The following is a 20,847-nucleotide window of genomic DNA, read 5'->3' on the forward strand; positions in this document are numbered from 1 at the left end:
AGAGGGTAACTTGATAAACCAGTTGAGAGCTGGTCCTCGAAGTGAGGTTGGAAAGATCCGGCATAACAAGGCATCATTGTCTATGCACAAGTTGACCTGAGTTGTAAAAATATCCAGGTGCTCTTCCAGGTCAGAGGTTCCGTCGTATTTTTCAAATGTTAGGCCCTTCCAATTTTTTGATAACTTAGCTTCCAAGATAAGTTGAATGAACGAGCTCCGACCTGATGCTCCATCTCGTTCAATGGAAGGAGTAGTTCTTGTTTGCAGGCATATTTTTGGCTTTTCCTACAAGGCCGAAGACTCTCCTTGCTCCTAGACGAAAGGGGTACTCTGAGAAGGTATGTAGGTTATGATCTCTTCCCTCAAATTAGCATTCTTTCTCCTAAGGACTAACAGTTCAAGAGCGTCATTCTCTCTTAATTGCTGCATCTCTATCATTTCAGACCTTAATTGTTTCACTACAGAAAAGAGATTTTTGTCCCCCCCTTTCAGCAAGAACTTCTGGTATCGGTGGGTTAGGTGTAGTATCCTCCTGCTGATGAGAGGCTCCCCATTGCTGCCTCTGTCCTCTGCCTTTGGGTTCAGTAGTATGTATAAGATCATGAGTTCAAACATAATTATCACTAAAAATTATAATTTTTATCTAACAAAAATTAAATTTTAATATAAAAATTACAAATTTATACAATAATTTACTACTATACAGACAATTTAGTTAACACACAAATTCCATAATTATTATCAAGATTTTATATTCTTATGAAATATTTCATTATATCAATATTAAGTCATACATTTATATAAATAATTTAATCTTTAATAAACAAAAATTATACCAAAGAAACAACCCTATAATTTAATGTTTTCGTTTAGGTTCAAAACTTCTCTCTAGACTAAAGAAATTAGGTCTGTTTTGAGATCAGTCACATTGATTTAAAGACAATTTGTGTATTGAAGCTTCTCAAAAAGATCGTTGTAAATATTTTGTCTTATTTGTTACATTGATTGAAATTCTTTTAAAGCCCGAGCGTGTTTGGAGAACTCTTTTGAACTGGAGTTGATTTTTCCATTTCCTTAGATTGATTGAGAAGTCATGGTCGTGGCTGTGAGCAAAATTCATGCTACTTATGAATTATTCTGTTAATTAATCGGACCCAAAGATCGACAAGTCTTTATTTATTTACTTACTTATTTTATGAAATATCTAAATCAGAGAAGAAAAATGGGAGAAATAAAGTTACTTATGCAGAATGTTGCAGCACCGTAAGTACAAGGTTGATTACGTGATTAAGCACTGTTCTTAACTTGGTATCCGTGTGTACTTGGAAAATCGCCAACTTTCACTTAGTGTTCAGTTCTCATATTACGGCGATTCTTGCTGCTTTTGAAAGTATTGAAGTAGACACGGGAAAATGATCTAAGGCTGAACGAAAGTTGCGATTGTAACGTTCTATCTGCAAAAAAACAGCTATCAAGTTCACAACAGCTGTTACGTTGCAATCACACAATCCTTTTCTGCTAAAGATTACTAATTTTTAATAAATTATATGATGTTTTATTATCCCATGTACATACAGTAAATCCAAGTTTGCAACAGCTGAGGGAGAATTTCTGGTGCACGTGATTGTCACCAGAGAAACCAAGAAGAGCTACAATATACACATATAATACAACTCGTAGCATACATTCCCAAGCCAATTGACACAAGCATCAAATTTAGATGTTAACGAAATGTCCATAAGATTGGACAATTGTCTGCATGCATTCTCATAGCCTCTGTAAATAGTGGTCCTACAACCAAAACACCAAGTTCTTGAAAGTAATGAGAAAGCACGAAAAAATTAAATCAACTGTAGCTCTTGCGGGTTATACAATATACGTCACATCTTTCAGATTATTATTCAACAAACTGATTTCAAGACAGATGATCATCCGACAAATAATTAATTGCTACCAATTGGGCTATATGGTACTACTGCTGATAAAAAAATAAAATAGTGCTGCTGAGTTGGGGGAAGGAGGAAGAAAAGACGAAAATACAGAATGGAAGGGTGAAAGCTTTCAAAAGGCAATGTAGGAGGGAAAAAGGGGAGAGAAAATTCTGAAGTGAGGTTCTGGGTTTTGTGGTAGGCCTCTCTCAAGGATGAGGGCTCAATGTTACATTCAATCATTTTTATAACCTCATTTCTTCTGCTATGTTTTCATGTATTTTGAATTCCAAAACAAATTAAGAACTTGAACATGATAGTTTGAACAGAACAATTGAGAAATAGAGAAACATATTTAAGGATTATTGTGTTACTTAAGTATTACTATGTTATTCTTCAAAATTTTAGAGTTTATTCCGATTCAAGAGATCTTTAATTAGTCTTAGGGATTTTATATTACCATCATCTAGGATTTTTAGCACCTAGGAATTTTATCCTTTATGTGCCCCGTGTTTTTGAGACAGTTTGCCAAATTGATTATTTATATTTCATTTCTTTTAGAGAGTATCTAAAACCAAGGCAAAGGAGTATTTTGGCCGAGAGGAGTATTCTAAGCCTACCCAAGAGACTTCAGTAACCGTTCAACATCAATAAAGTCTTTTTCATCAGTTCATTGGTTTCCTGCTCTTACAATTCTCTCAGTTTTACAGAGCTCAACATACACTAATAAAAATACAGATACATAACGACAGAGAAACTAACCTCAATGTTTTGATGGAGATACTTGAGGGTCAATGCAGAATTCAATAAATCAGTTCGGAATAATCTTTAACAACTCAATATCAAACAAGAGAGTCTTGTCTATCAACCCTTGGTTCCTTAGCACAAAATCCAAGGCTCGTTGGCCCTGTAAAATATATTTTATTGTATATTCATCATAATACACTCAGATAGTGGCTGAACAAACATTCAATTCTTACCGAGAATGTTGTGGGTCTTGGACCACTCTTATTGAAATCATTCTCAGGATACCCAAGTTCTGGGGGCACAATTATCCTGCATCACTGACAAACATAGTGAAATTTGCATTTCTCTCACTATATGTCTCTTTTCACAGTATATGAATCCGAAATACATTTGCCTAAATTTTTTACATACTCAGATTTTTTTTAAGAATAAAAAGAGTTAAACAGATAATTTTGAACAAAAAATTCCCAGTGATTCACAATTTTAACTTGGGAAAGTCAGAATGTTAAGTCCCCCAAATCCAGAGTTAGAACTGATAGAAGTTGCAGTTCAAGAAAATAATGTTGTGTTTCATGGACTTCCAATATGCATGGTACTATTTTCCAATTACATGTTACTCAAAACACTATTTTTTCACAAAACAAAAGAAAGTTCAGCCACGGTAACGGCACAAAAAACCTAGTTTTATAACACAACTCTAGTATGAGTCAAATATTTCTAGAAAAATAGATGCAGCACCTTCTAATGCCTCCAAGTGCCATGCCTGATACAGCCTCTTCAAAAGCTGGTATGACCTGAGCATTCAAATTTCAAAGTACATAAAAGATCAGTCCTCAAGAAAGTGAGAAAATAAGGCACATTTGATGCTTAATGTATTCCCAACATCCAACAGTAATGTCCCTTGGCTACTTCACAGAGGAGCATTTTGTCAAGAAGCATGACGAAGGGGACATAACTAAGAAGTATTTCATGGCAAACAAGGACTTATAGTTCCAACCAAGGATATGTTGGCTTTAATATGGAAGTGGGCTAATTTTAGTGAATTAACAGTTGTGATGGATTTAGTTGAAAACAAGTACACAAATACATGCAACACAAGGGCATAGGAATACTTAGTGGTCTTTCCCAAAGAAAGGGTATCACTCATAATTTTGTTATTGGAGTGGAAGGGAGCAAATCATTCCGTCACATAAGATGTCAACCAAGACCAGAACATGCATAAAAGAGTATAAAAAAGAAACGGAAACACAAGGGACTAGTACTAACACTTATTTGCACAAGAACATGCACCACAATTGTTCCTTCTTCTATATGCCAGCAGTTACCAAGGGAGAAAATCCTAAAACCTCTTTTCCGATGGTGGAAATACAAGATTACTGAAAATAAAGACAAAATATAAAGTTATTTTACAAAAGAAATAGCATTCTGATCCTAGTAAGCCGAAACAATTATGACCCTAGCGCGTTCTGCATTACTTGGTCCACACATTGCGGCAAACAATGTAAACATGGCTCATGAAACAGTATTCACAACAAAGATCCTATTTGAGTTGCAAGGAACTAGTTTAATCATTAAAAGATGACGTCTCTCACCTCATTAGATCCTATTTTGAATTTGAAAAAGTCCTTGTCATCACCCTGCATGTCAGAAAAACAGCGCAACAGGTGTGTAACTAAAATCAATCACCTCCAGTGTCCATTTAGAAGATGCAAAGTATTTCGTACCTCAAACGAACCACCTTTGGTTTTATTCCGGGCTTCAAATATCCGACCATAATAACCTATGGTGTAGCCATCCCAATCTACCTGAATGGAAATTGAAGCCCGTAAGTTGTAAAAATAACTGCATGGTGTGCAGTTGCAGATCTCATCATTCAAAACTATTTAACTCTGTTTCTATCCAATTTAGTAAACTCGTAAAAAAAGTTCAGATTTGTGCACTTTAAAGACAAACAGTAGGGGATCTTGGTTCAGAGAGAGTCCACTTGGAGAAACACAGGCGACTGTAATTTTCTTCACTAAAATTGTCGAATCTGTTCAAAAAGTTATCTCATACCAAAAAAACCATTCCAGTGAAGCAAGAAAATTTGGTATCTAAACTCCCGAGCGCCATAGAAAAAATGAGCCTGAGAATGTTTTCATTTTGATTCAGAACCTTTATATCCAAAAATAACTGGCTAGAACTAGATCAGATTTCTAATTTCTAACCAATCCATAAAATAACATTAACAATAACAATGATAACCAAAAAATAAAATAAAAAATTCAGTGCATTACCACTACTGTCTCCCCTATGTTTGGCTTGGGGCCATTCCCCGGTCGCAAGTCCTGCATTCTTGATAAATATAAATTAATTAAAATTAAAAAATAATAGTAATAGTAATTATAATAATGGAAAGCATGGTTAACGATAAAATATTTACAACGCACTACATCACCTTATATTGAAGTCCCGATTCAGTTTCTGTGTAGTCCGGGTACCGCATTTTTGTCTTGCCATAATCCTTCCCTCTAAGCGCTGGCACTGTTTTCACAAATTACGCATCACATTGTATTGCAACTCTGTGGCTATGCTTTCTCTTAATGTACACTCTCTTCATGAATACGCGATTCAACAGCACACAACAGTATCGTGTTTATCGTAACACAAACATAACATGCAACAGATGATGCAACGAGTAAAGACACAATGCATATTATTCATAAAACGCAAATTCGGGCGTTAATTGAATCAAATAGAGAAATACTATCGGCAAATTCAGCTGCGAGAGCGATTCTGGTGTCGGAATTGGCGCAGAAAGTTCCGGCAACGGTTGCGATGGAAGAGAGAAGCACGTTTCTTCGCTGGAACGATGGCGCGCAACAACAAATTCGACTCCTGGCGTTGGGTTTGGTTGCTAGCAAAGAGAGAGAAGTAAGAAAGAGAATGAAGGAGTGTGAATGTGAGAACAGAAAAGTAGTGACTCACCGGAGAAGGAAGCATCGGAGAAATTATGGAGTTGCTGAAATGAATGAATGGCAATGGTAATGGTTATGGTTATGGTTGCTGAATATTCGAGTTACTTAGAAATAAAAAAAATGAATGGAGAAAATGCGTACCAGAGATTGAGATTTAGGGATAGCAAGATAAGTATAACAAACGGATAAGGACAAAATCGATGCCATAACTGAACTGGGATGGGAGTGATGCATGCTTCCTCCAATATTTATTAGATTATTCCAATTCCAGACCACAATTTAACTAGTCATTTTTTCAAATTTATTTAATTCTCTTAACTTAGCTCACTTATATTTTAACACCCAATATCAGTTGCAGAGCTCATTTCCGTATTTAATATAATTATATTTATTAAGATTTAAGCTGAAATTATGATGTATTATAGTATAAAGATTATTAGAGTATTTAATATAATTATATTTATTTAAATTAAAACTTGACTGGTTAATGTAAAATAATCCTTATAAGTTGATTAGGACAACAAACTCTTTTATTTATTTTTAAATTAATTTTTAAAAAAACCGACTTCAAAATAAATAAATCTTAATTTATTTCATAAATAGCCTAATTTAAATTTGATGTAAATTATTAGCTCTTTTTTTATATAGAAAAAAAATAAAAAAAAATCAGACATAATGTTTTGAAAAAGTTTATAAAAATATAAAAACTTTTTAAAATCACTAAAAATACTCAGTGATATTTTTTTGATATCTTAATTTTTTTATTTTTAAAAATTATCATTGATAATTTTTTTAAAAAATATTTAAAAAAGTTGTCATTAACAATTGTTGAAACTTCATAAAATTTCAATATTCAATCTACACTTACATCAATGTTAACAATTTTTGAATTTCATATTTTCATAATTTAAAAAAAAAGAAAAAAAATAATATATATATATATATATATATATATAATCCGTGAATTACTGAATGTAATATATCTAATCTAAATAAGAAAACAAAATGATAGCGTAGAGCAGATGGCGGCTAGGCGACGAAACGATGGTGAGATTCCTAAATTACCCCTATGACACCTATTATTTTGTTGCCCTGCAACTGGCTTTTGGGTCAATCCAAAAGGTACACCAACTTTCCCTCTACCAACTTCATTTTCATATCTGATCTTATTATAATAATTTATTTATATATAAATGGAATCAAAGTCACACCCGAAGCCATCGCTTGCTTTGTGACTTGCAATTCCCAATGGCCTCCGTTTCCAAACTCTCAACGCCAAATCCAACTCTTTCCTTATCAGAATCCCTTCGCCACAGATCTTCTCCAAAGTGCTTCCTCTCCTTCCAACCTTTCAACGCCAATTTCAAAACTAACCTCTCTGCATCGTCCCTCCCAACGCTTCACCCACACCATTCTAAAACCTCTTTGCGGTAAGTTCTCTCTCTTAGCTCTTCCTTGCATCTTTTTCCAGATCGTGATTTGAGCTCGAAAGAACTGCGATCGTCGTCTTTACCATCGAAGTGTCTTGTCAGGGCGCGTTTGGTATGATGTGACTTTAGTAGTGGAAAGTCGGTGGCCGAAAATAAAATGAAAATACAAATTTTGATTACTGCTAAGAGTTAATTTTTGCGAAACAAGAAAATTAAATGCATTTTGCCGTTTATTTTATTTACGTTGTTTATTTTATTTTATTTTTTTGTACTAAAACAAATTTTAATTTCGATACTTTGCATTAGTATACCTTGTGCCTGTTAACATTTATAAGGCTGGGGATATAATTTATTTTATGCTTATATATTTATAATTAAAATTTATATATAAACGTGATAGTTTATTGTGGCAACAGAATTCTTGTTATTGATTGATGAATACTTCCTTCCCGCGTTTCATAAGTAATTTGTGCAAAGAATAAAAGGAACATCATTTCACTATACTAATGCTTGATCTCTCATTGCATTTAGCTGAGATATCGAGTGACAGAAAATTTTTTGAAATAAAGTGATTAATGCATTATTGATTTTCTTTAGTGACTAACAGTTTGAAACCAACTAATCTTCTTAGTGGCTAGTATTTTGAAGGATTTGTTTTGTTTCTTAAACAGCTCTTACAGGTTGGAAATATTTGATGATTGATTGTATTGATGCAGGATTAGATGCTCCCAAACAGATGGGAATGGAAGCACCGCAAAGAGGACAGTGCTTCATGATCTTTATGAGAAAGAAGGGCAGAGTCCATGGTATGATAATCTCTGCCGACCGGTCACGGATCTGCTTCCTCTTATAGCAAGTGGTGTTAGGGGTGTCACTAGCAACCCTGCGGTAATGATGATCTTTTTCTTTGGGTATTGTTCTCCATGTGGGTAAATATTTTTCCTAACAATAATAATGGAGAAATCAATAATGGTTAACGGTCTAAACCCTTGTGAGTTGTAACATCTTGCTTTGTTTAATAATTGGATGTTACTGCTCTAATCCATTGCTGTACATGTGATTGCAGATCTTTCAGAAAGCTATCTCCTCCTCGAATGCTTACAATGATCAGTTCAGGTACCATCAACATCTTTTGTTAATTCTGAAGTTTATTCTTGCACCCTTGAACATGCTTGTCATACTGTGTGTGCTCACTGTAATAGATCATGTTTGGTATAGCTTTTCCCAGGGGAAAGAATAACTTTCTTTTTTCGCAATTCATTCATGAAGCTGAAGAGATATTATGCTTATTTCTAAACAATAAACTGAAAGAAAACATTGACTTATTTTAGTTGTAGATTTGTTATTCTGTTCATATGATATGTTTAATTAGTAAACTGCATTAACGAGATACTCCTTAATTCCTCTTTTTCATAGGAAGGGAAGCATTTCAATCCCTTAAGTATACTTCTGTGTTTGCTTCAGGTCTTATATTGTTGCGAATTTAATGGATACTGTTATTACAAGAAGAAAGATACTTAAAAGAGAACAAGAAAATAATGTCCTTTGGTATTATGGATATGTTAGTAATTGTCATCTTCGTCTTAAATTGCACTATTGCTCTAGCAATTTCCTTTCATTCTCTATAGGTATAAACAAATTACTCTATCATGCAGGGAACTTGTGCAAGCAGGGACAGACATTGAAAGTGCGTATTGGGAACTTGTAGTGAAGGATATTCAAGATGCTTGCAAACTATTTGAACCAATCTATGATCAAACAGATGGAGGTGATGGCTATGTTTCTGTTGAAGTATCTCCTAGGCTAGCTGATGACACTGAGGGAACCATAGAAGCTGCAAAATGGCTTCACAAAGTGGTTGATCGCCCCAATGTGTATATTAAGATTCCAGCTACTGCTGCATGTGTCCCTTCAATTAAGGAAGTTATTGCTAACGGGATAAGTGTGAATGTGACTGTAAGTTTGTGCTACATTCCGTCATATAGTCTGCAAATTAAGTAAATTATTAATTTAGTATTATATATTGTTATAGTATGCTATTAACTACTTGGTAAGTAATCTTATAGATATTGTCATTACAACAATACTTAATTGTTTACACAGTAAGTAATCTTATATACATTTATTTTAAGCTCATTGTGGTTAGAAGTGAGGTAGTTTCTTGAAGAAAGTTAAAAATCTCATAGTCTCCAGCTGTCATCTGACTTGATCTTTTTTTCTGCATGGATGGAAACTAAATTTGTTTCTGGTATTTGTTTACACAGCTGATATTCTCTCTTGCAAGATATGAAGCTGTAATTGATGCTTACTTGGATGGTCTTGAGGCATCTGGGTTAAGTGACCTCTCTAGAGTTACAAGTGTTGCCTCTTTCTTTGTCAGTCGAGTGGACACTCTCATTGACAAGATCCTCGAGAAAACTGGCACCCCCGAGGCCCTTAATCTACGTGGGAAGGTAACTGTTCATTTTCAAAATTGCCAACACTTGCCTTTGGATTTACTACACCTCTGGATATCAATTATACTCAATTTTCATGGTACATCAAATTTTGTAGGCAGCAGTAGCACAAGCAGCCCTGGCTTACCAGCTCTACCAAAGGAAATTCTCTGGTCCAAGGTGGGAAGCTCTAGTTAAAAAAGGGGCCAAGAAGCAAAGGCTCCTCTGGGCCTCGACCAGCGTCAAGAACCCTGCCTATCCTGACACATTATATGTTGCTCCTCTTATTGGACCTGACACTGTAAGCCATCATATTTTTCACTTCCATCATCTGCTTATAGTTATTTTGGAATTTATCTGAAGCAAATAGTATTGGTTTTAATGAATTTGTTTGGCGATGATTGTGTCTACAAACTTGGAAATCAAAGTTGAGTAATCTTCAACTTATCTTTGTCGTCTGATAGCATTACCTTCTTATTTCCCAGGTATCCACCATGCCAGACCAAGCCCTTCAAGCATTTATTAATCATGGTACCGTATCCAGGACAATAGACTCAAATGAATCGGAAGCTGAAGGAATATACAATGCTCTCCAGAAATTAGGTGTTGACTGGGGTTTTGTGGGTTCTCAGCTTGAAATTGAAGGAGTGGAATCGTTTAAGAAAAGTTTTGACAGCCTCCTGGATTCCCTGCAAGAGAAGGCAAACTCTCTTAAGTTGGTCAGCCACTGAAGTGTGATCGTTATGATTAGTAATGTTATGTATGACGCCGTTTATGGATTAATAAAAGGCAGTGGCTGTGCGTTGTGTGCTACTGTAAATGTGCTTCTTGGAATCATTTAGGCGACAGTGATACAGTATGAATTGGAAATTGCCCGCTCCTCGTAAAGCGCTTTATTTCTTTCCCTGTATACAGTGGCAGAGCGGTTCTGTTCGGTTGTGTTTGTGATGTTATTTATGTTTTAAGTTCGTCAGCACTACAGTTTGTTCTGTTGTGTTTGTTTTATTATCGATACGCAACAAATGTATGTTTAGCTAATAAATTGAGGATAGCGTCTGTTCAACAGGTCCCTTCCCTTATCCTATGAAGTCATTAGGAAGATGAAAGTTTTAGACTGTAGACTCTAAACACAGCCAAAAGGACAAGGTTATGGAAAATTCGGAGTTGGGAATGTAACATATAGATGTTAACCGTGTTTCGTTCTGTCAATTGCATATAACTCCAATTGTGGTTGTGTTTCGGTTGTGTCTTCATAGAGGAATTGCGGGATGTTCCTTGTTTCCTGAAGCGAGTGGCGTGCCCAAATAGAAGCAACATTTAATGGATTAGATAAGATTCACTAAAATAATTCAGTTCTCTCCAAAAGAGCGTTGTAAGCATAACGAATCAAGTTTCTCGAACCATTATTCTTTAAATTTTTCCCCAGAACTAGTTGCGACTAATTTTAGAGAACAAGCGACACAAGGGCTTTTAAGAATAATTGTATAATCAGTTTAAAAGTGTGCGTGCAAAACTCGGTGTTGCTTTATATTGCGTAGAAAATTGTTTTAAACGTTCGTTACCGTAATTCTTATGGTATATACAGCTATTGGACAATAGAAAAGCTATATCCGTCGTTCAATGTAATTTCGCAACAAGCCTCAGCGGGTACTTAAAAAGGCATGCAAAGACACTTGCCTTAAAGAACAGGCCCAAATTCAAAAATTTTGAAATACACCAGAACATCATGAATATTAATAAAATTTTGAAATACGCTAGAGTAACATGATTATTGGACTAATTATAAAAGATAATATTAATAATTCAACAATCTTTTTTAGAAGCTAACTTTTTAAAGTTATAAATTTTTTCTGTTTTATGATTATTAAATGGTTCTACTTACTTATTTTTTTTTAATTATAAACTTTCTTTACCGTATCCAAAAGTTAAAACTAAAATTGTTTTATTTTTGTAAAAACTTTAATGTGCTGTTATGATACTATTGGTTGTGTCCATCACGTCACTTTTAGTTTAATCTCCCTATAAATTTTACTCCCATTTTAGGTTCGCAAGGTCCTACAAAATTTATGCAATTTTGTTTAGAAAAACCTTCACAGTTTTTCATGTTTTCCATATGAAGTCTCTTTTATTTATGATCAAGTATATGAAGTCTTTATTTTTATCTTAGATGCAGTGGAACTACAATTGCATAAATTTATGCTCACAATAGTACTGCAAGTAACATATGTTAACATCTGGAAAGGATTATCTGGTGTGATATGACAAGTATTTGTAAATTATGCATTTATCTCTCATTATTTATATAAAATTTTACTTGTTTAATATTTATCAAGAGAGATGGTCGCTGCATATAATTTTTTCATGTAAAATTTAAATATGAGAAAATGTATTCTTTTGGAATTATCCAATTGGTAGGAAAAGAATGTTATGTCAAATTTAAACATGGCAACGACATCTTGAAAATTGTGGCCATCTCTCAATAAATACTAAATAAGTGGGGTATAGTATTTAACATTTATAAAGAGAAACATCATTTATCATGTAAATGAGATACTTAAAAGGTTAAAGAATTATATTAATAAATACTCATAAAAAAATAAAAATAAATCATTAGAAATTACAGTAAAAACATGTTAAAAAAATAATAGAAGTGTATTAATAATTTTTAATAATTATTTTTCTTCATTGAGAGTATAATTTAACACTGTCAAGGTTAAATTTTGTATGAAACATGTGGAAAAGTTTTGGTGACATAAGCTATATAATGTAAGGGTTTATAATTTTTTTTTCAGCAAGTTAGAAGTGTTGTCTAGTGTTGTTTTATAAAAAAAATATACATAATTTTTAAAATTTTATTTACGAAAAATTACTTCAATTAATATTTAATTTACAAGAGGCTTTTAAATATTTTTTTATTTTTTTATTTAATTTTTAAATAATTTAGCTTTACACAAAGTAACATTAACACTTATTTTTTTAACATTTAACACATTTCACCTATTTTTATCAAATAGTTCTAATTCAATCAATTAATTATAAATTATAAATTATAAATTTTCAGCTCACTTTAAATATTTTTTTAACGTGTCTAAAAAACACGTTAGAACATTTTCAATAACAAATTATTTTAAAAAATAAATATTTGTTATCTCAAAACTTTAATTTAAGATATATAATAAAATATACTCATGATCACGTATTAGAAAAAAAAATCAAATTTTAAAAGTGCCCACATTGAAACAAAAGAATTTAAAAAGAGGCACAAAAATTCAAGCACCAACCACCAAACGTCCAACCTCCCAATGGGAATGGAAATTTAAGTGTACCCATATTTTCATGCTGAACCGACCCAAACAAAGTACATAAGCAAATGGGTTGAGGGAGAAATAGTAGGATTGAGTTAAAATTCAATGTCAGCAATTGCGCCAGCCTCCACAGCAGGTAACCATAAATGCTGTGTCTTCAATGGCTTCCATTTATGTTGTAGTCTTATTTATTCATCCTGGTTGGTCTTCACGTGTTAGTTGAGCCTCCTTTTAATACTCTACACTATACACTACAACCTTATATTCATTCACAGTCAAAAAGTCACTCGCTTCCATTTACTAGTATCTATCACACTCTGACAAATAGTTGCACTTAGGGGAGTATAGGGTCTAAACAATATAGTCGCAATTAATTTGGTTCTTATCCCATATCCATAAGTAGTAGACAAGTGTCTCAAGTACAAGTTGGTGCCTTTGATCTCCATATTTCACAATGCAAATTGAGGTGGATCCATGACACCCCCCCCCCCCCCTTACATGTTTTGAATCTGAAAATTGAGGTGTTGTGTGTGTTTTGTGTTAAGAGTGAACTAGAATATATGGATAGCTCAGAGATAAAGTCACCAGAAGGTCCCTTGCAAGGGACACCAATGAATAGAAAGAAGCTTGGGATTTACTTCATCGAGTCTGAGGATAGAAGAATGGCCTTAGGACGTGGGTACACAGCAGGATCTACACCAGTTGATATCCATGGCAAATCCATTGTTGATCTTTCTAAGACTGGTGGTTGGATTGCTGCATTCTTTATATTTGGTATTCCATACTCACTTTTACTGTATCTTTGTATTTCCATTCCCTTTCCCGTTTTGCCATATTTGACCATTTTGTTTTAATGTTGCCTTAATTTATTGGTTTAACTATAATTAATTTTGGTGAAGATTGATTTGAGTTTCAGATAATTTATTTTGAAAGTGAGTTCATTGATAAGATAAAGTAAAATCACTTTAGAAGATTAAAATGCCAAAGTTTCCACCAGAATATGTCTGCAATTTCCTTGGCATGTTTACATGCATGTTACCATTACAAGGGTGAAAGCGTAATTGACTTTTGCATGTTTGCACAATCCTAGACCAAAAGTAACTTTTTTTATCGACGTGAAATTTAAGTAGTAATAATAATAATATTTTTTATTAAGAAATAAAACATTTATTATATTTTTAATATGTTAGATAATTTTTAGTTAAATTTATTATTTTTAAATATGAAAACTCAGTTTTTAGAGATAAAAATGAATGAAGATTAAAGAATCAAACACGTTATAAATGGATTTAGATTATGAAGTTTTACTTAGACACGCATTTAATTTCAGGGGATTGAAAATCTTGATTAATATGTTTCTGGTGGGGTAACAGGTCATTTAACAGTAAGAAAAACAGAACAATGCATGAATCTTTTGACGCAATGATGCATGTTGAGTATGAATACTTTCAACAGAACATTTTATAAACAAATGATTATTATGAACGATTTATGGTTGTGTTGTTGCAGGAAATGAGATGGCAGAAAGAATGGCATATTTTGGGCTTTCGGTTAACATGGTGGCATTTATGTTTTATGTGATGCATAGACCCTTTACAAGTTCATCCAACGCAGTCAACAATTTCTTAGGGATATCTCAAGCTTCCTCTGTGCTCGGTGGATTTCTAGCTGATGCATATCTTGGACGCTACTGGACAATTGCTATCTTCACTACAATCTATCTTGTGGTATGCTTATAGTCTTTTCAGTTCTGTGTCAAAACATTACAAGTTGCAAACTTGTACTTAATGAAATGGATTAGAATTTAATATAATCATAATAACACCAATATTATGTTTTATATTTAAAATAAGATTGAATATTATTTTATTTTGTTTCATTCATTATTTTTGTTGTTAATTATACTTATGCAAGTTTAGTCAAAGCAGAAAATTTTTGTTTTAGTAAAAACAAAATCCCTTTCAAAACGAGAACAACTTATACGTCTAGATAATAAAAGCTACTGTTTATATTACTTATTTTATTTAACATTTTTCAATTTTCTCTCTTGTTGTTAGAAAAAGATTAGACTACTTATATTATGCCTATTGTATTGATGGGAAGAGATGCATAAATTGATTCGAAATGAACAGGGTTTAACAGGAATAACATTATGTGCAACAATAAGCACTTTTGTACCAAACCAACAAGAGTGTGACCAACTATCTCTGCTTTTGGGGCACTGTGAAGAAGCAAAACCGTGGCAGATGACATATCTGTATACAGTTCTATACATAACAGCGTTTGGAGCTGCAGGAATAAGGCCATGCGTGTCATCTTTTGGAGCAGACCAATTTGATGAGAGAAGCAAAAACTACAAAGCACACCTTGATAGATTCTTCAACTTCTTCTATCTGTCAGTGACAATAGGGGCAATTGTGGCATTCACAGCAGTGGTATACGTGCAAATGAAATATGGGTGGGGATCAGCATTTGGGTCCCTAGCAATTGCAATGGGTTTATCAAATATGGTGTTCTTCATAGGGACTCCATTGTATAGGCATAGGTTACCAGGTGGTAGCCCACTTACTCGAGTTGCTCAAGTGTTGGTTGCTGCATTTCGAAAGAGAAATGTCCCTTTTCAAAGCAGTGATTTCGTAGGTTTGTACGAGGTTCCTGGTAGACAGTCTGCTATCAAGGGCAGTCGAAAAATTCCTCACACTCATGATTTCAGGTCATTGCTCATTTTCACTTGGTTCTATGTTCATGCCTTAATTTTTATATTTTTCATTCAATCAAATAAATAAAAATCCACGTTATCTGTGTTTCTCTTCTTTTTTTTCTAACCAAACAAAGCACAGTCTATAGTAAATTTGATATTAAATCACCTTAATTGTTTTGAATGCAATTAACTTGGCCATGAATGACTTTTCTAGTCTAACCTTCCTGCCCAACTTTATCAGTATAAAAAAAAAAAAGCAGTCCATTCAAGATACTTAATACTAGCCAAGTGTGTGGCATTTGCTCTTTTCTCAACTTTCATATTTTTGTATAAATTATTTTCTTACACTGACATTAACACTTCATTATTCTACAACATTTTCAGTTTTCCTTTTTCCTTCTTCTATGTTAATGTGATATTCTCTAACAAGAGTGCCGAAAAAAAATGTCAATTAAACATTTTCTAAACCTTAATGAGTCTGAATTATCTGCAGCTATCGCAGTTGAATCTCTTCCCATTTGTGAGATATCCAATTGATGGTTTTTATGTATTTTTGGAAAAGGTTTCTTGACAAGGCAGCACTGCAACTAAAAGAAGATGGAGCAAATCCAAGTCCATGGAGACTCTGTACAGTGACTCAAGTAGAGGAAGTGAAGATCCTTTTGAAACTCATACCCGTACCAGCTTGCACAATCATGCTCAATGTGATCTTAACAGAGTTCCTCACTCTCTCAGTCCAGCAAGCATACACTCTGAACACACATTTGGGTCATTTGAAACTCCCAGTTACATGCATGCCTGTGTTCCCAGGCCTAAGTGTTTTCCTCATACTCTCTCTCTACTACTCCCTCTTTGTTCCTCTCTTCAGACGCATCACGGGTCATCCTCATGGTGCATCTCAACTTCAAAGGGTGGGAATTGGGTTAGCAGTTTCTATTCTATCTGTTGCTTGGGCTGCAATCTTTGAAAGGTACAGAAGAAACTATGCAATAAGTCATGAATATGAGGCTACTTTCCTCACACCAATGCCAAACTTGAGTGCTTATTGGCTTTTGATTCAGTACTGTCTCATTGGTGTAGCTGAAGTGTTTTGCATTGTGGGCTTGTTGGAGTTCCTTTATGAGGAAGCCCCTGATGCCATGAAGAGCATAGGGTCTGCTTATGCTGCTCTTGCTGGTGGCTTAGGTTGTTTTGTGGCCACTATTTTAAATAGTATCATCAAATCTGCCACTGGGAACCCAGATCAAGCCAAACAATCTTGGTTGTCCCAAAACATCAACACTGGAAGGTTTGATTATTTTTACTGGCTTCTCACTGCTTTGAGCTTGCTCAATTTTGCCATCTTCTTGTATTCAGCACATAGGTACAAATACAGGACACAACAAGTTCATGAGATGGAGAAACATGATATGGCATTGGCTTACAATGGCAGCTCCACAACTGCCCCAAGCTATAGCTGAATATGAATTGATACCAAAAGAAGACTGGGTTCTCCTAATTGTTTATTGTCTTCTTATTTAAGTAATTTTTTTAAAATTACCTTTTTCTTCTTACAATCATAAAAATTTCTTAAACAAGAATAACAATAAATCATAGGTTAGACACTTTAGAATAGAAAGTATGGTCTTTATTCTGTTAAATAATTTGTAATACTTGTTATATGTGCGTGATCAAAAATTACAATCAAGGTTCAAGGATTTCAAAGTTAAGTCGTCACAGGGATTGAAAAATCAAACCAGCTGGTGAGTATTCTGTTTAAGATAATGGAAATGATTGTGAGGACTTGCGTGTAAGCAAATATGAGAAAAGAATATCTGGGCAAATGATTTTTAAAAATATGCAAGTGATTAAATGTTTCAATTGCACTGAATTTTTTAAAATAATGAGTTATTCCCCTTGAAAATATATAAGAAGCGTTTAAAAGAATGGTAGGTATATTAATACTACGATGTTCATATATGTTTTTGGTCAACAAATACTAATATAATGCATGTGGTACAACGCCAAAAACAAAACTATCAAGTTTCTGGTTTTATAATTCTCCTAATGAGTTTTCAGGGTGGCAACTATCTGAGACCATGCAATGTTCTTTTATGTTATTTTTGGGCCACAGAACCCAACCCAAAGCCCAAGATTAATGGCTAATCATCTTTGAAACGCATAAACTTTGTTGGGGAGTGAAATTCACGTTTATTTTAATGGTAATGTTAATGTAATTTAAAAACATGTGTAAAGGTGGTTTCAAACATGTTAAAACACTGGATGAAGCTTGCGTGATTTGACCCTTCTACCTTTCTAATTATAAGCCTTTTCAAAATCTTTACTCTGATTTAACGTATTGCTCTGTTAAAAGGAATTGATTAAATTGATGGTTGACCATGATCTTGAAAAGATTTAATAATCCACATTATAAATATTTGGAATAATATTAATTAAACTCCACAAATAGATGATGCCGCGCTCAGTTCGTGTATGAATAAGAATAAGTCAGCGAATGGAAATGTTAAACCGAGTATAAAGCAAATGTATTATATTAAGAATACCAAATGTTTCCTAATTTCAAAGAATTTATCACATGTTTCCCACGCACACGCCACCACAAAAATAGTGCTATCCTAACCATGCCACGTACACAACCTTAATTAATCTGTGATTTATCTGTTCATTCTCATTTTTAGATTAAGCTAAACTCATATTTTTAAAACCCAGATAAAAACAATATTAATTAATTGTTTAAATTCGTAAGCCTGTTAAACGAGAATGCATGTCATGAAAATAGTTTAGCTTAATTACATAAATTATATATAAAGTTGATCAAGATTAATTTTCACTAGCTTATCTTATATGTCTGGTTAATTCATTGGCATTTAGTATTTTTTTAGCTTATCTTGTTTTTTTTAAAAATCACGGTATCATATTATAAAATGTTTTTTGTTTATTATCACTTATATCAAATATTTTACTAGAAACGTCTCATTATTGTGTTGGTATATACTGCATTCCATTTTTCGCTCATTAAAAAAATGCATTATTTTTTCTGTCCATTTGAATGTCTATTCCTATTCCTTTGAATGAATTTATTTCATTTTTTTATTTTTCTAGTCATTTACCTTCCATCATAAATGGCTGAATTAGTAGCTATATAGTAAATGGGCAAGTGCTTTGTTAACTTAAACTTCACAGATATTATTTTTTTACAATCAATATGTTTAAAAATTAGTTTATATTTTTTATAATTAAAATTAAAAAATACCCATTGTTATTTATTATATATAAAAAAAAACAGGAGGGAGTACTTAAATAAGTCCTACTTCATTCAATTTTATTTATAAGATTCTCTCGATTACATCATACGGATTAAGAAAAAAACTGTTAATGCTGGATAATCTATTGAACTTTAAAACATAATTGCAATATTCTAATCTTATTTTTACTTAAAGTCAAACTCTATTATCGTATTAATGGCTGAAAAGTAAAAAAAAATGAAAATCAATATGCAAGGGAAATAAATATAAAAAATAATAAATAATTTTAAAATTGTATGAAGAGAATATCTCAATATCTACACGTTCGTTCATAAAAAAAACCTCGATAAGTAATAAATGATAATTTAACTAAACGTTATGAGTATAATAATGGACTCAGTTTAGATGTAATTTTTAAAAATTCAAACTATTATTGTTAATCAATATCAGAAATTTATTTTGATAAAATGTGAGATTTTAATGTTGTTGATCATGGAAGAGATATTATAACTTTGATTAAAAGAGAGGAAGCCTATTTTAATGTCTTGTATGGCTTACAAAGGACTAGTCATCGACCTGTGGTGAGAGACAATAAAACAAAAAGGATTGTAAAAGATTTCGAATAACTATTTCACTTTCACTTTTGCGTAATATCGAAACAAGTTAGTCATCGGTTTGATGTATTTAGTCAGACATAGCTGCGATGAATTATTGATTAAGGTTCAAGTTTTACAAAAGTTAATGTTCAGTAAGACTTTGAAAATCAGTGCCATGCTTTTCTTGCCCCAATTCTTGTTGAATTTCTCTAATACCTTGTTTGGCTAGATGAAAGAAAAATAAGAGAAAAAAAATGAAATTTTTATTTTTGAAAGTTAACTTTAAATTCAAACTAAACAAATAAAAATACACCATTATTGTTTTTGTTTTTCTTTCTTTCAAAACAACTAAAACATAAACTTGCATTACATCCAAAAAAGTGGTTACCAATGAAAGAGACAAGTTACTTAATGTGCATCGCCCCTCATTAGTGTTGTGACTCATGATCAATATTTGGATTATTTACACCATGCATCCTTTCCATAGACAATGGTATATTTGGCTCATATTCTAAGATTGGAAATGATTTTTTTATTTAACTTCACAACTCTTTTTGCAGAAAAAGTGAACAGCTAATGGCAACAATTTATGCACCAGCTCATCCATCTCAATCATGACACCCCCAATATACACCATTGATATGACAAAAATTATATATAATACTAATAGTGTTTAAGAATTCTTAATTAATCAAGTCAATTTCTGTTAAAGATAATTTAATTTGTTTATCTCTGAATCTTTTTGGATACGGATCTCCCACACTTGAAATAAAAATAAAAATAGAGGGTGCAGTTTCATCTTCCACCGGTCTATTCTCTTTTCATCATACATTTTTTTTAAATATATCAATAATTGAGATTCATATCCTTACATAGTAATGTTTGAAGAAAATAATCAAGGATTAAAAGAGTAAAGTTAAAGAAAAAATATTTAGCTTAATCTCTTATCTAAATAAAATAATGGTAAAAAAAGGAACTCCTAGAGATTTTCATATTCGTTGTTGCATTTGGACTTGTTTTAATATGCCAAAACAAAATAACTACAAATGTTCGTGTTTTTTTTTTATTCAGACAAATTCACTGTGATAGTTAATAATAAAAAAAATACATAAAATATATTATAGATAATTTGATGTGATAAAAACAAATAGATCAAAAAATACAAAGGAGAGGCAAAAATATTATATCAATATATAAAGATCCTTATCGATTATTAATGGTTGAGAATTTTCTAACACAAATTACAAAATACGACAGACAGAATAAAACAATTGTCGTTTTGAAAATTTTATTTATGAGGGTAAAACCATCGTACTTTTAAGATATGTTTAAATAAAACTATTTTTATTTGATTGAAGAGGAAGAATATTTTTAAATTTTTAAATTAAATTTTAATGTTTTCTTTTACCCTATCAAAGTGTTAGTTTCTTTCTTTCTTTTTTCACATGACTTTGTTTATTTTAAATGTCAAAATTTCAGACTAAGAAAAAGTAAATATTGCAA

The 20,847-nt window shown here is 32.6% G+C and overlaps 3 protein-coding genes across 8 annotated transcripts; 2 read left to right on the forward strand and 1 right to left on the reverse strand.

Annotated features, from left to right (window-relative positions):
* Positions 1–1,353: 1,353 nt before the first annotated feature.
* LOC113861246 (peptidyl-prolyl cis-trans isomerase FKBP19, chloroplastic) lies at positions 1,354–5,903 on the reverse strand. Of its 6 annotated transcripts, none has more exons than XM_027493941.1 (11): positions 5,774–5,839; positions 5,643–5,676; positions 5,422–5,571; positions 5,113–5,198; positions 4,952–5,009; positions 4,400–4,476; positions 4,268–4,312; positions 3,414–3,469; positions 2,909–2,984; positions 2,691–2,835; positions 1,354–1,454 (listed from the first exon to the last, which is right to left on the reverse strand). In XM_027493941.1, the coding sequence occupies exons 1-10, from the start codon at positions 5,837–5,839 to the stop codon at positions 2,740–2,742; spliced, it is 744 nt and encodes a 247-aa protein (XP_027349742.1). In that variant the 3' UTR covers positions 1,354–1,454; positions 2,691–2,739. The 6 variants fall into 6 exon arrangements, with proteins under 6 accessions (XP_027349742.1, XP_027349745.1, XP_027349744.1 ...); XM_027493944.1 differs by lacking the exon at positions 1,354–1,454 and adding an exon at positions 1,516–1,791 and having other exon boundaries at positions 4,400–4,480; positions 5,422–5,568; positions 5,774–5,903; XM_027493943.1 differs by lacking the exon at positions 1,354–1,454 and adding an exon at positions 1,516–1,791 and having other exon boundaries at positions 4,400–4,480; positions 5,774–5,903.
* An 868-nt stretch (positions 5,904–6,771) lies between these two features.
* Positions 6,772–10,763, forward strand: LOC113861711 (transaldolase). Its single transcript, XM_027494703.1, has 7 exons — positions 6,772–7,062; positions 7,779–7,950; positions 8,129–8,178; positions 8,718–9,018; positions 9,327–9,515; positions 9,616–9,798; positions 9,983–10,763. Exons 1-7 carry the CDS (start codon positions 6,881–6,883, stop codon positions 10,226–10,228), a joined length of 1,323 nt encoding a protein of 440 aa, XP_027350504.1. The 5' UTR covers positions 6,772–6,880; the 3' UTR covers positions 10,229–10,763.
* Positions 10,764–12,888: 2,125 nt separating this feature from the next.
* On the forward strand, positions 12,889–17,216 carry LOC113862006 (protein NRT1/ PTR FAMILY 6.1). Its single transcript, XM_027495155.1, has 5 exons — positions 12,889–12,938; positions 13,348–13,576; positions 14,312–14,529; positions 14,935–15,515; positions 16,066–17,216. Exons 2-5 carry the CDS (start codon positions 13,363–13,365, stop codon positions 16,961–16,963), a joined length of 1,911 nt encoding a protein of 636 aa, XP_027350956.1. The 5' UTR covers positions 12,889–12,938; positions 13,348–13,362; the 3' UTR covers positions 16,964–17,216.
* Positions 17,217–20,847: the final 3,631 nt, after the last annotated feature.

The sequence above is a fragment of the Abrus precatorius genome, unplaced genomic scaffold, assembly GCF_003935025.1.
Source record: "Abrus precatorius isolate BTA unplaced genomic scaffold, Abrus_2018 Scaffold3, whole genome shotgun sequence".
NCBI classification, from domain to species: Eukaryota; Viridiplantae; Streptophyta; class Magnoliopsida; order Fabales; family Fabaceae; genus Abrus; species Abrus precatorius.

Excerpts from the sequence above, each read along its gene's own strand:
- LOC113861246 (XM_027493941.1), bottom strand. The coding sequence starts at position 5,839 with ATGGCATCGATTTTGTCCTTATCCGTTTGTTATACTTATCTTGCTATC. Across the intron at positions 5,572-5,642 it reads CTCCGATGCTTCCTTCTCCG|CAACCAAACCCAACGCCAGG; the intron begins GTGAGTCACTAC and ends TCTCTTTGCTAG. Across the intron at positions 4,477-4,951 it reads ACATAGGGGAGACAGTAGTG|ATTGGGATGGCTACACCATA; the intron begins GTAATGCACTGA and ends CCATTCAGGTAG.
- LOC113861711 (XM_027494703.1), top strand. The coding sequence starts at position 6,881 with ATGGCCTCCGTTTCCAAACTCTCAACGCCAAATCCAACTCTTTCCTTA. Across the intron at positions 7,063-7,778 it reads CATTCTAAAACCTCTTTGCG|GATTAGATGCTCCCAAACAG; the intron begins GTAAGTTCTCTC and ends GTATTGATGCAG. Across the intron at positions 7,951-8,128 it reads GTGTCACTAGCAACCCTGCG|ATCTTTCAGAAAGCTATCTC; the intron begins GTAATGATGATC and ends ATGTGATTGCAG.
- LOC113862006 (XM_027495155.1), top strand. The coding sequence starts at position 13,363 with ATGGATAGCTCAGAGATAAAGTCACCAGAAGGTCCCTTGCAAGGGACA. Across the intron at positions 13,577-14,311 it reads TGCTGCATTCTTTATATTTG|GAAATGAGATGGCAGAAAGA; the intron begins GTATTCCATACT and ends GTGTTGTTGCAG. Across the intron at positions 15,516-16,065 it reads CCTCACACTCATGATTTCAG|GTTTCTTGACAAGGCAGCAC; the intron begins GTCATTGCTCAT and ends TTTTTGGAAAAG.